Consider the following 17939-nt stretch of genomic DNA (forward strand, 5'->3'; position numbering starts at 1 on the left):
ATTTATATTTAAAAAAAGTTTCTGCAGAAGAACACTTGGAGGAGTTTGTGATCATTAGAAAGGGGAGTTGCCATTATCCTCCCACCCCGTCCCCCACTCCCTGCCAAAAGGAAACACTAAAAATGGATTAACCATCCACTGGTGTTAAAGGAAAATAGAAATATGACATATCTCAGTACTTAGGCAGAAGTTTGTGTTTGATGGTTTTCAGATGCAAAAGTGACTTTTCTTCTTCTTGAAATTTAAACAACTCAACCGTGGACTTAAAATCTGGATGGTTCACCACCAGCAGGTACACGGTATTATCTGAGAAGAGATTAAAAACAAAAATGGAAACATTAACCGAGCTGTCAGCTGTCAGCCCTGTCTCCAGAAAGCAATTTCAACCCACCTCCAACCAGTACTTAGGGTATCAGGCAGATGGAATATTTTCATCTCTTTGTAGAGAAGCATTTGTGATTGCTCCAAAGAAAAATGGCTAAAGGAAGACCCAGTGACAGTCTCTAAAAACTCCAGACTCCACAAGGGGAAAAAAAATCCTCAACTTAAGAATGAGCAGCCTTTGACACTAAAACTCCAAAGAGCTTATTAAGCTTTCTACTGCAAATGGTCTCAGCAAGATGCAGCACTGAGATAAAAGAGATAAAAGATGTGAAGAATATCAATAAGAGAAGGTGTGCTCAGGTGTAATTTACACAGTGTGAGATGATCAATTCCATAAAAAGACCATGTGAGAGATAATATCAAAGGGAAGCAGATTCTGGGAGTCAGTGCAACTCTGAGACATGAAAGAGACCAGTTTAAGTGGTCAAGAAGGTATGATCAGAACCGGCAAGTGAAGTTAGGCCATAGTCTTTGCCTTTGGAAGCAGTGAGTCTTCGGAAAGCTTTGACGTGACAGAACTGGTGTTTAAAGGAAAATAGTGTAAAGTTTAGGAGGTTGAACTGAAGAAATTTGAACAGAAAAGCCAGCTATGAAGCTTCCCATTAGTCCATTTGACAAGCAAATGTTTATTTTAATTGGTGCTAAGTGCTACAAAGGGAAAACAAAACCAGATAAAGGGATGGAGAGTAATGAGATGTCTTCTTCACAGGAGTCAGGGAAGTTCTGAGAAGATGATGTCAAACCAGATATCTAATGAAATGAGAGACTGAACTATGTGAATATCTGGGGAAAGAGTGCTCCAGGCTGAAGGAAGAGAGCGTGCAAAGGGCCTGAGGCACGCGTTTCCTTGGAACACTTAATGGTGAGGTTGTGGTTGGAGGAGTGAAAGAGTGGGAATACTGAAGCCACAGAAACAGGAGCCAAGGCCAGTCTTCAGGGCTTAGGATAGGGATCCAGGGCTTACTTATAGGGGGCTTTCAACCAAGGAGTAACATGACCTGTGGGTATGGCAGTAATCCAGGCACGTGGAGAGAAGGGACTGGACCAGGAAGATGGCACTGACAGGAAAAGACAGGAAAGGACAAGAGAGGCATTTGACAGGAAGCATCAAAAGTCCCTGATGATGGCTGAGGAATGAGGGAGTCGGAAATCAAACGTAAGTGAGGATTAAAACCCGGATTCACGTTTTGCACAGCAGATTCCACCTCTAGGAATTTATCCTAAGGAAGTATTCACAGAAGCTATATGTACAAGAATGTTTATTTTGGCATTGTTTTCAATGAGCATAAAGGTGGGAACAGGTTGAATATCCATCAACAGATGAACTACATTATGGTACTCCCACACAACAGAATTCTAAAGAGCCATTGTAAAGTAGCTCTAAATGCACTGTCAGAGAAAGGAATCCACGATGTAGTGTTTAATGCAAAAGCAATTTATACGAGCACTTGTGTAATATTTATGTGGTTACTTTTCCCATTTTAATTTAAAAGAGCATGCACACACACAACACCCTATTCCTTTGCACTTAAAATATTTTGAAAATAAAATATAGTGTTGATAAATGGGTGAAGAGGTCATTGAAAGGGAAATATATACGGATATATGTATATTTCATATACATATATGGAAGAAGAGAAGTCATATGGGGTAAACCTGAGGAATGGAAGATAAGAGGATAAAGAATTACTTTTCGACATTTTGAGTTTAATGTGGCTATAGGAGAGGAACCCAAATAGAAGTATCTAATAAGCTGAAGGGAGGGAACTGAAGAGCTGATTAAAATCATCATCATCATCATCATCCACTTTGGGGGTGTTCTCCTAGAGAGCCAGCACAGTTACAGTTGTGACATGGCTGAACTTTCTGAAATAGAGAAAATAAAGAGGAGGCAAAATATTGGTCCTTTGGGGAATGCTCAGAGAATTCGAAATGAGTGACAAAATAATAAAGAGGGGAGACAACCTGCAGCAGAATCAGAATAAGAACAGATAAGTGTACTGTAGTATCAGGGAGGGGCGATTGAATTGAAGGAGAAAGGGGTCAACAGTATAAAATGAGATGGAGGAAGGAAGGGGGGAGGGAGGGAGGAGAGGAGGGGAGGGCAAGGAGGAAGGAGAGGCAGAGGGGGAGAGTTGGAAGAGAGAGAGAGACATTGCTGATAACTTTCAAGGCAGCAATTTTAGCCCACCAAAATGGGAAAAGTCTGCAGGGACCGAAGAAGGGACTGTCTGATGAGGAGATGGACGACAGGGTTGATTCTCAACCCTGATCTCACATTTTTATCTCCTGGAGAGCTTGTAACAAGCACTACCGCCCAAGCCTCCCTCAGACCAACTGAATCAGAATATTTGGGGCTGGGACCTGGACATCAGGCTTTTTAAAACTCTCCAGGTGCTTGTGTGTGCAACCGGGATTGAGAGTTAATGTAGAGACCAAGGAAATGGCTGCAAAAAGAAGGGAAGAAGTGGGATGAAGGCATAAGGGGTGGGGCAACATGTTAAAATGTGGAGAAGTAGTTTGAAGACAACCAGAGGCACCAGTGGGCAGGGAGACATTGAAAGTGACCATCTGTCAGTGGATCTGTAGGTTGCAGGTGTCTTACATTAGAAAAATCTATTCCTGTAAATGCCTGGATCTGTAAAATTCTTTAAGTTGGAAAAACCTGTAATGATTAGAGCTGAATATCATTACTATAGTAATTACAGAGATAATGTGAAGGTTGGTATTTTTAAAAATTAGGTGTTTTGCAAATCTCAAATATTTTAGCATTCTCAAGCCTTTACGTGGTTATAACGTTATATTTAATTAACATGAGCGTAAAACCCAGAGTAAGAACATTTAAACCCAGAGTAAGTTTAAAACCCAGAGTAAGAACATTGTTCATGATTATACTTTAGTTGGATGAAAAGAAATATTCTTTCACTAACATTTTTCTGTTTTTTTAAATTTGGCTTTATTTTTAACAAACATTAAACATTAAATAAACATTAAATAAATATTGTTACCTTCTTTTGTGAATGTGCTAATCCCATGAGGGTTAAATGAAGACAAATCAAAGTTACTTCCAGTGATCCTCAGTTCCAACACTGTTGTATCCTCTTCAACAGTGGACATGATCCACTGTTCATGTCCATCAGAAGTATTTTTCCAGGCTTATCGGGTTCAAAGCTCTTTATTCCAGGATATTTTAATCCCTTAGAGAATAATGGAGGAGAAAACACAGGCACTTTATAAATACTTCAAATGCTGATGGAGGTGGTAGATGGCACACGGGTTCACACTGTCTGGTTCCGGCCACAGGGCCCCACGGGAAGCCTCTTAGTTGGCTCGTGCAATAGGCCCAGGGGGTCTCCGGGAGCCACATGCTCCACCAGGTGACCCCACACAACAGGCACAGACCCTTCCATGTGTGTCGAATACCACAGCTATCAAGCTACCAACCCATGACAAAGATTAAAAAAAAGAAGAGCAGACCAAAGAAACATTTACAAATGGGCTTCAATAATATAAGCAAGGAACACGGACAGAACATTGGTTATGGTTTTTAAACCGTCCCCTAGCAGGTTTATTGGAAACATCTCAGAGACGAGGTTTAGGGGAAGTCTAGTAAGCCCAGGGAATAACTCCTTTCTTAGCCTGAAGGTAGAACAACGACACATATCTATTTGTTTTACATATCTGGGTCCCATATAAGATTTTGCTGGAAATATATATTCTGTTCCTTTAAAAAAGAGTTTGTAAGACACTTCTGCAGAGGATGACTAGTCTTCCATCTTCACAGGAGAAAACTGGATTGAATGAACTACAACAGGAAGCAAAGGGTTCTCAATGGCTGGATGACTTGTATACTGTATCCTATCAACTCTGTTTTCCTAGACTAGGTTGTTGACTTCTTTTGTTTTGAGCTATATCACCTACCGCAATGACATATATGCAGGAGAGGTTCAACAACACGGTGGCTTTTCTCTTCAAAGTTTGGAAATTGTGGAATAAAGTATCAACGATTTTAAATTAAAAGGCTTATTCTGAAAAGTATAAAAAAAGATAAAAATCTAAAGGATGTGTGAGGGGATATATATACACACACGTACACACATATATACACTCAATTCAGCAAGTATTTGAATATACCACTTAAGTGCTTCAAGGAATAGACAGATGAATGGGAAGCCATTCTTGAACTCACTGGACTCACAAATTGCCACAATGGAAGACAGGGGAATATAAGAGTTCACTGTACACACAGGAATACAAATATGCATAGAACATATACTATCAAAATCGTAACATCAGTATGAATGCATATACGGTTTGTTTTTTGAACCATATCACTGCTCATTTTATTTGAAGATGGGCATTGGTATAAAAAAGGCTGAAACAAAAGACAAGCGGCCAGTCCTAGAAAACGGTTCAGAGCACAGTAAGTGAAAGGAAACACTTACGGAGCTGATGAAAGCCAGTCCATTACGAACTATCTCCAAGTCTTCAGAGCCAGTTTCTGTGAGAAAAGAGAATAGAGAGCACAGATTGTTTCATACTGTTGCAGGAAGCTAAGGGTCCTTTTCTTTATCACTCCTAACTTGAAAATAGGGCTACATATTTAGCTCTTCTTTGATAGGTTCATTTATTTATTGCAGTTGACTAATGTGATTATTTAAAAATTAAAAGCGATTCATATATTGAAATAAAGTATATTTAAAATGTACACTTAATATATTTGTTTTAAATTGATGGACTAGAACTTTTTCCTTAGGGCCCAAAACCTCTTAAAGTACATGGAAATTCACTAAATGTACAAAAGGTACAGTAATTTGAAATAGCCTGCTGTTTTTTAAAGACATAAACTCCCAATATATGTTGATACTTAATAATTCCAAACCAAATAAACTCTTTGAAAACCCTATTGGAAATATAAACAAATTCCAAATGCTTTGGTTAAAATGGGGATACATTTCATATGCCAAATATGCATTTACTATTAATATAAACATCGATAAAATATCACCAAATTAGTTATGCTTTAAGTACATGTAAATTTTTTGGATTTCAATCAATCTCGAGACATATGGGATTTTTGATTTGGTATTAATAATTTTAGTGGAGGTGTTTGTTTTTCAAATATCCAGTGATATTTAATATCAATATCATGTTTGTTTTCTAGAAAAAAAGATTACACTGTAAGCTATCTGACCAAGCTTACTGATGTTAACTGCATTAAGTCATGTGGTCTAGCCTTTCCAACCTCAGTCAACTGAGATAGATAATTCTAAAAAACCCCTCAAAACATAACAAAAGCAGATTGGGACTGACATATACACGCTACTATATATAAAATAGATAACAAATAAGAATCTGCTGTATAGCACAGGGAACTCTACTCAATACTCTGTCATGACTTATATGGGAAAAGAATCTAAAAAAAAAAAAAAAAAAAAGAGTGGATATATGTATATGTATAACTGATTCACTTTGCTGTACACCTGAAACTAACTCAACATTATAAATCGACTATACTCCAATAAAAATTAAAAAAAAAAAAAATAACAAAAGCATGAATGTCAAACAAGTTGTTCTCAAATAACAAAGCTGGTTGCTTGAAGCCAGATGAGGACTTGAGTCCTCCGACACTCCTGTTGGTTGCCTACCAGCTGCTATTCCCTGGCCCTTTTATCTTTGCGGAAGGGTCAGTCTTCCACAAAGGAGGCCCATAATTACTTTCCCAGCTTCCTTTGCAGCTAGGGCACCAGCCTGTTGTCTAGCTCTGATTAATGAGATCTAAGGGAAAATCTGCTGAGAGCGTCTGGGAAAAATTTTCCTCCCAGATATTAAAAGAGAGATGCATGAGGAGAAGCCCTGTGGTAACTGCAAAGGTGTGTGAGGTCTTTTAAAAAGTTTACCCTTTACTCATTGCTTTTTATTCCTCTTTTGTCCCTCCTCTGCCATCTGCTCAGGTTATATTACCATAAAATCAAACACTGTCTATTGTTTTTGCTAAACGGACCAAACAAAAACAAATGATCAAAAAACAGTTAAAAACGTTGACAGTAGGTTGGTAAAGTCAAAAGTCAAGTAATTTGGTATTCATAACTAACTACGGACTTAATAATACTCTCTCCTGGTTCATAGTTTTATTTTTGAACAAAATTTAACAAGTATATTAATCAAATAACTCAGACGATAATACTTCAAGTTCAAGCGAGATACTTCCTCCTCTCAAATACTTACTTATTCCTTTTCCTAATTTACAGTTAGGAAGTTCTGCCAATTTTACTCTTGGGAAGCATTCTTTCTTGTTCTGGGAGAGATAAAAAGGAATCAACTACGCATAAAACTGTCCAGAAATTATAATTAAGTTGCAAAGGTAAGTAGCCAATAAAGTTCTCCTTAACTGTACTTTTTGCCTGGGTTTCAACCCCAGGGTTAGTGGTCCCTGAAACCTGAGCAATTCTACCAGACCAGACCTGAGCAAGACACATGGGTCCCTGGACACAACATTCAGTATTTATTTAGCAGAGGTGGGTAGATACACAAAGGAGATACATAGTGTCCTCTTGAGGACTCTGTGCCCTTTGGCAGAACAGGAACTATTTCATCAGCTGTGTCAGGAGTCCTAAGTGGAAATTTGGGTTAAATAGCAACAGGGTTCCAATTTATTCCATTGATGTTTTAGGGCTGCTGACAGATGGGCCTCCTGCCCATCTGCCCAGTGTGGCCCCAAAGCCTGGACTGGACATCTGCTTTCGGGTGTGTTACTTCAAAAATGCAGGTGTGCTTAAAGGATTTATAACTTCAGAAAATCATACCCAAGGCCAACATATAAAAAGGCATCGCACATACACACACCCAAAAGTGACTTACTAAATCTGAGTGCATAAACATTGTGGGGAACATTTGAGTGAAGGACAAAGGAAAAAAGAACAGATGTGAGAAGGAAGTACCAGCAGGCTGCCTGAGCAGCACAGAGCTATTGACGCAGCATTTGAAAGAAATGGACCACAACATTAGCACAGCCAAGAGATCTAAACAATAAACATCTTTTGAGAACTAATGATACAATATAGTCAGAGTGAGCAGCAACAATTATCCAACAATCCCTAGAAATCTTATTTGACTAAAGATAGACAGGCAGAGAAAGTTTTCACTTTGCCTTACTGATAATTTAGTCTCATAGAAGGAGGAAGATGGGCTAAGGGTGACTGGACACTTTGCATAAAATTCCTAACAATATGGTATAAAATAATAGGAATTTGGAGGTGACTGATTATTTCATCTTTTCATTCAGATAAAAATGTAGCATGCTCCTACTATCATGCCATTGGCTATCAATTCTACCCTCTACGAGGGTCTGAGCTAAGAGGCTAGCAATGGGGTCTAGTAATCAGCTTTGTTAAAGCACCACAGTTCACCTTGAGGCACAGAGTAGAGAACCTGGGCGCTAGAGATCCAGAGGTGAATGGATAGATGAGGAAGGCCTGGCCTGCAAGGAGAGGGTGGGTCCCTGAATGATGGACACAAACTTAGAAAGCAGACTTCAAAGGAAACTTGGGATCTGCCCCCATGACCTGAGAAACAAAAAAATATTTAAACAATGGAAATCTGACGTTATAATCAAAAAAGTTTGCAATAAAGAAATAAAAGGGAACGTTTAGAGCAGCCTTACCAACTTTTCAGACTAAGATCCACGTTAGGAAAAGCATTTTGCATGGTAGAAACACACATCACACACACACACACACACACCCCTGAAACAAAGTTCACAAAGTGATACTCACCCTAATACATTTAATAAATTAACTTTTCTATTCAATTCTATTTCATTTATTTAAAGATGCTGGTCATACAAATAACAAATATTGGTGAGGATGTGTGTACATTTATTTATTTATATATACACACACACACACACACACACACACACACACAATGGAATATTACTCAGCCATAAAAAATAATGAAATTTGCCATTTTCAACAACATGGATGGACCTGGAAGGTATTATGCTTAGTGAAATAAGTCAGGCAAAGAAAGACAAATACTGTATGTTATCACTTATATGTGGGATCTAAGAAATAAACAAATGAATGAAAATAACAAAAGAGAAACAGACTCACAGATATAGAGAACTAGTGGTTACCAATGGGAAGAGGGAAGTGGGGAGGGGCAATATAAGGGTAGGAGATTAAGAAGTACAAACTACTATGCATAAGATAAATAAGCTACAAGGATATATTGTACAGCACAGAGAACATAGCCAATATTTTATAATAATTATAAATGGAGTATAATCTATAAAAATACTGAATCACTATGTTGTACACCTGAAACTAATATAATATTGTAAGTCAACTATACTTCAATTTTAAAAATAATAAAATAAAAATAAATAAATAAATAAATAGGTAAGTGTTGATCATAATTTACTAAATTGATTTTGTGATCCACCATTTTGAAAAACACTGGTCTACAGAAAGCTCCGTGAATATACACGGAGTGCCCCAAGGAACTCAAAGGACAGGTACAAGATGTTAAGACTGGAGGTCATAATCAAGGACATTACAAAGAGTGACACAGAAGAAGTCAGTGACGTGCAATCAGTGAGTGGGTCAAGACTTGGGAAAAATGCCAAGGATAGCCAAATTAGCTTTTTTAGAGTCAAAATCACACAGGAAGAAGAGGTATACAGCCTGGCTTGCAAGGTTCATTAAATGTGATGTGTTCACAGAGGGCAGAGAAAAGCAGAACTGATCGGCCCGTATTCTAACTTAGGCTTCTCTCTCATGGAAGTTGATCTCTAACCTGGAAAAGGCAGAATAATCACAGTTAAAGGGAGCCCACAGTAGGTAAGGAGGCATTAAGTGAGCACTCAGTTGCTCTGGGTTCAAATCTATGGCCAAAAGAAGTCAAATCTCAACAGACTAATCATTACTAGTACAATTCAGGTACTGTAATTACTCTGCTTTAATCCTCTAATCTCTCCCTGAGGTATTGTTTTCCCTATTTTACAGATGACTGAGATTAAGTGGTTTTTCAAAGCTACAAAATTATGAAGTGGCTGAGCTGGGATTAGAACTGAAGTATGAATGCAAAGATCACATTCAGTCCTCTGCCCAGCAAAATTTACCGGTATCACCACTTCCAAAAAGCTGAAAGAAGTGCCAGAAGACAATTCAGCTTGCGTTACTATAATCCAGCTCATATTTTTCTATTTTATTTTCAATTATCAGGAAATATCTTGTCAAGGGCTTGATTAAGTCCAAATGTTCCAGGTCTAAAGGATAAAGTTCAATGTTTGAGATGTGTTGCTGATTTATAAGCTGCTGAACTCTGGCCAGAAATCACATACTCCCTGCTATGAATTATTCTTTGCAAATACATGCCAGCTCCTTACAAAAGAAAGCAAGGATCTTTAGCTATGCATTAAGAAATCCATTCTGGAACTTTCCTTGGGGCCATATGCATCCTCGCCCGGTCTACCTTCTGCCACTGCACACGCCTCATTATTCAATATTCCTTATTGGGTCCTACTATCCTTAAAAGGATGGAATTGGGATTTGAAATCAGGTGCCATGAAACCAAGGACCCTTTACTCTACATCACTTTCTCATGCAAGTTTTCCCTCCACCTATTCCTTACTGTTAACCCACCTGGAAGATTCCTACTCATGACGGTCTGCAGCTCCTACTGACCCTCTGTGACAGGATTAGTAACTCCTTCATTTATCCTCATGAACCTTCACGTATACATCTACAGAGTCTCTTACCATATTGTTTTACAGTAATCAGTTTGTGGTCTCATTGCTCACAGTAAACTCTGAAATCTGTGAGTGAATACTGCATCCTATTCATCCCTGTGACTTCCCACATGAATACAGCACTCGAGGAAAAAAGAAGGTACTTGGTAGATGTCTGCTGAATTGTTTTGTGGAATTAGTAGGCTAGTGCATCAGATGGAGAAGATGATGTTGGTTGCATTGACAGAGGAGGGCCAGTGAGTTATTCATCCTTAGCCTATGGTCTCAGAGAGGTATTATCACAATATATATTCAAGTACCACTCATTAAGTGGATCATTCATAGGTAGATTTTTTTTAATAGATCTTTATTGGAGTGTAATTGCTTCATGATACTGTGTTAGTTTCTGTTGCACAACAAAGCGAATCAGCCATATGCATACACATATCCCCATATCCCCTCCCTCTTGAGCCTCCCTCCCATCCTCCCTATCCCAGCCCTCTAGGTCATCGCAAAGCACGGAGCTGATCTCCCTGTGCTATGCCGCTGCTTCCCACCAGCCAACTATTTTACATTTGGTAGTGTATATATGTCGATGCTACTCTCACTTTGCCCCAGCTTCCCCCTCCCACCCTATGTCCTCAAGTCCATTCTCTACGTCTACCTCTTTATTCTTGCCCTGCAACTAGGTTCATCAGTACCTTTTTTTTTTTTTTAGATTCCATATATATTCATTAGCATACGGTATTTGTTTTTCTCTTTCTGACTTACTTCACTCTGTATGACAGACTCTAAGTCCATCCACCTCACTACAAATAACTCAATTTCATTTCTTTTTATGGCAGAGTAATATTCCATTGTATATATGTACCACATCTTCTTTATCCATTCATCTGTCGATGGACATTTAGATTGGTTCCATGTCCTGGCTATTGTAAATAGAGCTGCAATGAACATTGTGGTACATGACTCTTTTTGAATTATGGTTTTCTCAGGGTATATGCCCAGTAGTGGGATTGCTGGGTCATATGGTAGTTCCATTTTTAGTTTTTTAAGGAAACTCCATACTGTTTTCCACAGTGGTTGTATCAATTTACTTTCCCACCAACAGTGCAAGAGGGTTCCCTTTTCTCCACACCCTTTCCAGCATTTATTGTTTCTAGATTTTTTGATAATGGCTATTCTAACCGGCATGAGGTATCCCTCATTGTAGTTTTGATTTGCATTTCTCTAATAATTAGTGATGTTGAGCATCTTTTCATGTGCCTCTTGGCCATCTGTATGTCTTCCTTGGCGAAATGTCTCTTTAGGTCTTCCACCCATTTTTTAACTGGATTGTTTGTTTTTTTGATATTGAGCTCCATGAGCTGTTTGTATATTTTGGAGATTAATCCTAATTCATTTGCAAATATTTTCTCCCATTCTGAGGGTTGTCTTTTCGTCTGGTTTATGGTCTCCTTTGCTGTGCAAAAGCTTTTAAGCTTAATTAAGTCCCATTTGTTTATTTTTGTTTTTATTTCCGTTACTCTAGGAGGTGGGTCAAAAAAAGATCTTGCTGTGGTTTATGTCAAAAAGTGTTTTTCCTATGTTTTCCTCTAAGAGTTTTATAGTGTCTGGCCTTACATTTAAGTCTTTAATCCATTTGAAGTTTATTTTTGTGTATGGTGTTAGGTAGTGTTCTAATTTCATTCTTTTACAAGTAGCTGCCCGGTTTTCCCAGCACCACTTATTGAAGAGGCTGTCTTTTCTCCATTGCATGTTCTTGCCTCCTCCGTCATAAATTAGGTACCCATATGTGCGTGGGTTTATCTCTGGGCATTCTATCCTGTACCATTGATCTATTTTTCTGTTTTTGTGCCAGTACCATACTGTCTTATTACTTAGCTTGGTGGTATAGTTTGAAGTCAGGGAGCCTGATTCCTCTAACTCCATTTTTCTTTCTCAAGATTGCTTTGGCTCTTCGGGGTCTTTTGTGTTTCCATACGAATTGTAAAATTTTTTGTTCTAATTCTGTGAAGAATGCCATTGGTAGTTTGATAGGGATTACACTGAATCTGTAGATTGCTTTGGGTAGTATAGTCATTTTCACAATATTGATTCTTCTAATCCAAGAACATGGTCTATTTCTCCATCTGTTTATGTCATCCTTGATTTCTTTCATCAGTGTTTTATAGTTTTCTGAGTACAAGTCTTTCGCCTCCTTAGGCAGGTTTATTCCTAGGTATTTTATTCTTTTTGTTGCAATGGTAAATGGGAGTGTTTCCTTAATTTCTCTTTCTGATTTTTTTGTTGGTGGTGTATAGGAATGCCAGAGATTTCTGTGCATTAATTTTGTATCCTGCAACCTTCATAGGTAGATTTTTGACATAGCATATGGCAATAATAAAAGCTAACATTTACAGAGTATCTTTCATGTGCCAGATTATATATATATCCTACTGTGATATGTATTATGAGCCGATAATATTTAGGTGGAGAAACAGGCTCAGAATGGTAAAGTTGAGACAGGCTGGGACCTGGGACCCGGGACCCTTTGCTACAATGCTTGCACTTGGACAAACATCTCCTCAAGTAACAGAATACAAACTATAAGGGACTAAAAATAACTGCGTGCATGTGCAGTTGGGACAAATTATGGACAATATGATACAAAAAGACCAAAGACCCAACTGCCATTCATGAGGTGTCTGGAACAAAAGCAGGGTAGTGCACATGATCCCTGCACACAGCTCCACCAAGGGGGTGGGCAGGCCACCTAAGCCACCTCTCTGGCCCAGCTGCTGGACCTGCCCCTACCCACACCCCATTTAAAGGACCAGATCGCCCTCCCTCAGGGAGTGAGCAAGGAAACCCGTTATTTGTTTTCACTCCCTGTGCTGCAGCACAGGTCCCCAAAAAGCCTTGCCTAAATTTCTCTTCTGACCTGTCATCAATTTCTGTTGATTAAAAAGTCCAAGAATCTGGGTCAGTGACAAAGTGACTTGAAAGTTGCAGAACTGAGATGCAACCCAGGTCTGCTGGAATTCCCCCACTGCCCTCTTCCCACTAGAGCGTGCTGCCTGGGGTGGGCATGGGGGTGGCAGAAATATTAATGCTAGCTTTGCTGTTTCCTTCTAAATGAAGTGTCTCATGCATTACAGTGGGCAATTTAGGAATGAGGAAGTTGTCCCAGAGACGCAGGGCTGCAACATTCCACACTGCAGGGGGCGCTGTTTATATCGCAGTCCTCGGCATTTCCTGGACTTGCGCAGTGCACACCACGCAAGGCCACGGCAGCCAACGACAAAGAAGGGCAGGGAAGACTACTGATCCAGGCGAGCTCCCTTCTTTCTTTGCTCTGTGCTCCTGTCACCTCAGAAGCATCCGGGAACCCCTCAAGACACATCTAGTATTCTTCCACAAGTTCCTTCCAGCCCCAGGACTATATAACTTCTTGTGAACCAGCCCCACTCGCATACACCGCGTCTCTGAGGAAAAAAAGATGTATCGCCTCTGCGGATTCACCTCGGTTCTCAGACGCGTGACGCAGGATTTGAAGGTCCTTTTGAAACCACGCACCTCAGATAGGACTCGAATCCAGTCACACCTCGTGTGGGACTCGAACACAGACAAGCCTCGTGTGGGGCTGGAATCCACAATCTCTGGCTTAAGAGGGGACTCGAACCCACAGTCTTCTGATTGCAACCGCACACCTAGTCTCAGGACTTCACGAAGCTCAGGTTCCTTATGTCTCGGCGCAGAAGGACTTCAGCGAGAGGCAAAGTGACAGGTAAGAAGTAGATTTATTAATAGACTTTGTAAAGAGGTTGCAGGAAAATGGGGCATGAGAGAAGGCTCATGACCCAGGTCTCGGGCCGCCAAGTGAGGGTCCTTGGCTCTGGGAAGGAAAGCATTCAAGAGCGAGCCAGAGTGAAGGGAAAGCAGAGATACACATTCCAGAGACAGAACTCGGGCGTCTCAGAAGGAGAGCAGCTCTGGGAGAAATACACTCCACAGACAGAACGCCAGCCGGCTCAGAAGGCAAGAGGCCCGGGGTGCAGGAGTGGTTAGTTTTTATGGGCTGGGTAATTTCATAGGCTAACAAGTGGGAGGATTATTCCAGCTATTTCGAGAAACGGGAGAGGATTTCCAGGAATTGGGTCACCGCCCACTTTTTGGCCTTCTGTGGCCGGCTGGGAACTGTCATGGCGCCTGTGGGTGTGTCGTTTGGCATATGGTAATGTATTACAATGAGCGCATAACGAAGCTCAAGTTCCACTGCAAGTCGAATCTTCTGCCATCTCAGGCCTAATCTGTTCTAAGCAGTTTTTGTTGTGTCCTCAACAGCTATGTCATTCTTTCAAGGGTTATGCCCGCCCCCTTCCCTCCTGTCTCACTTTAGAGACATGCATACACATCCCCTGAGGAGCTTGTGAAATAATGCTGATTCTGATTCAGTAGTGTGGGGTGGGGCCCGAGATTCTGCAAGTCCTGGGAACTCCAGCTGATGCTCATGCATCTGGTCCACAGTGCTTTTCAGTAGTGAGGCTTTAGAGCTTTTCGAACAGTGAGTGCAATTTCCCTTCCTCCCCTATCTGGGCTGCTCGAAGGCTCTGCAACCATCCTCCATCTTCATAACCACCCATCCTCCCAGCTGCACATCGCTCCTACTCCTGCTCCTACTTCTGCCGCGGCTCTTCTAGCCTTCTTTTTTATTCAAAAACCAGAGGTCCACCCCACTTCCACTTTCCTTTTCCCTTCTCAGTCACCTGATTACAGCCAGAAGTTCAAGGACTGAGGCTCCCTCCCCACTTGCTGTGTCCAGGTGCTGAAAGTAAAACAGTTAAGTTCTTACTTCAAACTAGACCAGGTCATCCCACTGCAGCAACCCCACGGCAAAGCAGCTCCAGCAGGCACCCCATCCACAAAAAGAAACCACAGGCAAGGCCAACAACGAGACTCACAGAGACTGATATTATGTTCAGCTATGACCACAGTGTGCCTTGGTCCCTTCAGACAAATCAGAATCAGGCTTGGGGCCCAGAAACCAAGGCCAAGGTCTGTCTGCTGCCCAAAGCCAGGCCTCAACTTTTTCAGTTGAAATTTAAGTCTTGGTGCAAATCAGTGGTGTAGAATAGTCTGTCTCAAACTGTATCCCAGAGAGTTATACAGGATGTTTATAGATGGTACCAAAAAAGGGAGTGAAGGATGTGGGCAAATAAGTCTGTGAAATGACAAAGCAAAATCATTTTCTGTTTGTTTGTTTTGTTACTGAAGGACTTTTCAAAGCTTTCAACATGCCAGAATACATTGTCAATCTCTAGGAAAAGGCTACGGTAGACAACATTTCGCAAAATTATTTATCCAAGGAACGTATTTTTTATGGAGCGTATCTTGTGACTTGTGTTCCAAGGAACAAACTTGGTGAAATATTAATGTTGGATCAAATAAGCGAAGACTTCATGTTGATAGAGAAACTTTTTAGGATGGTAGTGGTAAAGCTATACTTTTACACAAAGGCATATACAAAATGCCTACAGTCTCCACCCTTAGAGTAAATTAAGGAAGGGAAACCAGAAAGATAGACCCTCACTCCTTCCTGGCAGATCTGTAATCCTTTAGAAGATTACAGATCTGCCAGGAAGGAGTGAGGGTCTATCTTCAAATTGTGTGGGGCAATTTGAAGAGTGTGGGCAGAACAAACCCAGGGATAGATGTAAATGGAGAATCAAAAGGAGAAAGCCTAGAAGGGGTGTCAGATATTTACATCTCATTTATTTTCATAATGGGTAATACCGCACAAATATATATATATATATATAAAATATATTTATATACATATAAATGTAATACATAATATATATATTCTCCTTTGGCAACAAATAGTACCATGATTAATGAAAATCCACATGATTAAAAACCCCAAATCACTGTTTCTTACTTTTTTCTAACAGTTTGTGATTCCAAAAATAACCAACAATTAGAAGAAAAGAAAACCCCAATAGTTACAAAAACCTATTCTGAATGTATGTTTCTAATCAGTCCATAGGGTCATACGATTTTTTTCTAAAAATCCAAAATGTTCAATTTGATTTTTAGTGATGTTGTACTTCAAAGTAAATAATGAGGTTTTATTGATTAAGCCTTAGGGATTAGGATGATCTTTAGACTTTGAACCCATATTAAAAAAGTTACTGGGCTTCCCTGGTGGCACAGTGGTTAAGAATCCACCTGCCAATACAGGAGACACGGGTTCAAGCCCTGGTCCAGGAAGATCCCACATGCCGCGGAGCAACTAAGCCCGTACGCCACAACTACTGAGCCTGTGCCCTAGAGCCTTCGAGCCACAGCTACTGAAGCCCGAGCGCCTAGAGCCCGTGCTCCGCAACAACAGAAGCCACCGCAATGAGAAGCCCGCACACAGCAACGAAGACCCAACGCAACCATAAATAAATAAATTAAAAAAAAAAAAAGTTACTAACAAAACAACTGATACATTCTTAGAAACCTTTTTCCCCTTGTATAGTACTTAAAGCTTTATAAAATACTTTAAGGGAAGCAGGGCACTAACATTTATTGAATACTTAATTATATCCCAGGCACATTGTTAAGTGCTTCCTATATGAGGCTTACTGAAGCAGCTAATGTTAGCAATGTAAAGTGATTTGCCCAAGATCCCACAATGGAAGGGACACAGCAAGAGCCCAGGACATCAAATGCCAGTGCCAGGGTCTCTCCCCTGACACCCCACGCATCCCCCACCGGAGCGGGTGGGCCATCACGGCGCCCATTCCTTCCCACCTGCTCCGCTCCACACGCGAGTTTTCTGTCTCTTCCAAGCTGGGAAGGTTTGTGCCACGGCCGGGCAGCCAAGGCGGGAGCTCCTTCCCTAAATTTACACAATATCAGGGCCTCCCTCCAATCTGGTTATCTATTTTGAAGCAAAGTTGAGAAGTGAATCTGTAGCCAAGATACACCGCTTTCATGAAAAATTAATTGGTGCGTGCCAACAGCTGGGCCACTCACACCGAAGACAACTGTCTTCTTAACCTCTCTCCCAGGCCATGAGCAAGGGTACGTTTTCAGGTGGCCGGGGAAAGTTGGATATTGATGCAGTCGCTGTGGGATGTACGTCCAGCGCTCGCCTGCAGATTTTCTAAGAGCCCGGAACCTGCTTGGGAGTGGCGGGAGCCTCCAGGGCCTGGCTAGGGGGTGGGACGGACAAGAAGGCGAGTGGGCCGCAGCCCTCGGCACAGCTCAACTTACAGATAAGAAGAACGGTGATCCCTGAAGAGTGCCAGCCCCAGTCCCGAGGGTGAGCACCGTCAGCTTTGCCATGGCCTGGGACGGACGATGGAAGGACGCACGGACGCGAGACGGGCGGGAGACCCCCGTCAGCCCGCAGCCTCGGGCCGCCCAGGGATTGGCCCCACCCCTCCCCGCGGCGCAGCTCACGCGGCCCGCCCCGTACGCCGACGGCCTGAGCTGGGCCCGGCGCCTGCGGCCCGGAGCTGCACGCTCCCGGCGCCTTAAAGGGAGGAGACCCGGAACTAGCTGCCTAGACCGGGCAAAAAGGGGAGAACTAGCAGGCTGGGGGAAATGGAGAGCTGTGGGAAGGGAGAGCCAGGCTTTGAGGAGCGCTCACTTTGTGTTAATAAGGTCCTCATCCTTGTGGCTCAGGTTCAGTAATTTGATCACCCACCGTGACTCGGCCAGGAAAGGTACAGAAGGAAGGGAGGGCTGTGATTGGAACCCCTAAGATATAATTTTATTCTCACCTGTCTACCACCGTGTGTCACCTTCAGACATCTGGGTATCAAGCATCTCGTTCCGCACCACTCCT

At 41.4% G+C, this 17939-nt stretch overlaps 1 protein-coding gene across 1 annotated transcript in view; it reads right to left on the minus strand.

The window, feature by feature from the left end:
* LOC103004502 (serum paraoxonase/arylesterase 1) overlaps nucleotides 1-17502 on the minus strand; it is a 41976-nt gene extending 24474 nt beyond the window's left edge. Inside the window, 6 exon segments of the mRNA XM_007198407.3 lie at nucleotides 180-306; nucleotides 3393-3489; nucleotides 3492-3581; nucleotides 4830-4885; nucleotides 6613-6682; nucleotides 17363-17502. Coding sequence (XP_007198469.2) covers nucleotides 180-306; nucleotides 3393-3489; nucleotides 3492-3581; nucleotides 4830-4885; nucleotides 6613-6682; nucleotides 17363-17434 — 512 coding nt within the window. The 5' untranslated portion in view covers nucleotides 17435-17502.
* Nucleotides 17503-17939: the final 437 nt, after the last annotated feature.

The sequence above is a fragment of the Balaenoptera acutorostrata genome, chromosome 7, assembly GCF_949987535.1.
Source record: "Balaenoptera acutorostrata chromosome 7, mBalAcu1.1, whole genome shotgun sequence".
Lineage (NCBI taxonomy): Eukaryota > Metazoa > Chordata > Mammalia > Artiodactyla > Balaenopteridae > Balaenoptera > Balaenoptera acutorostrata.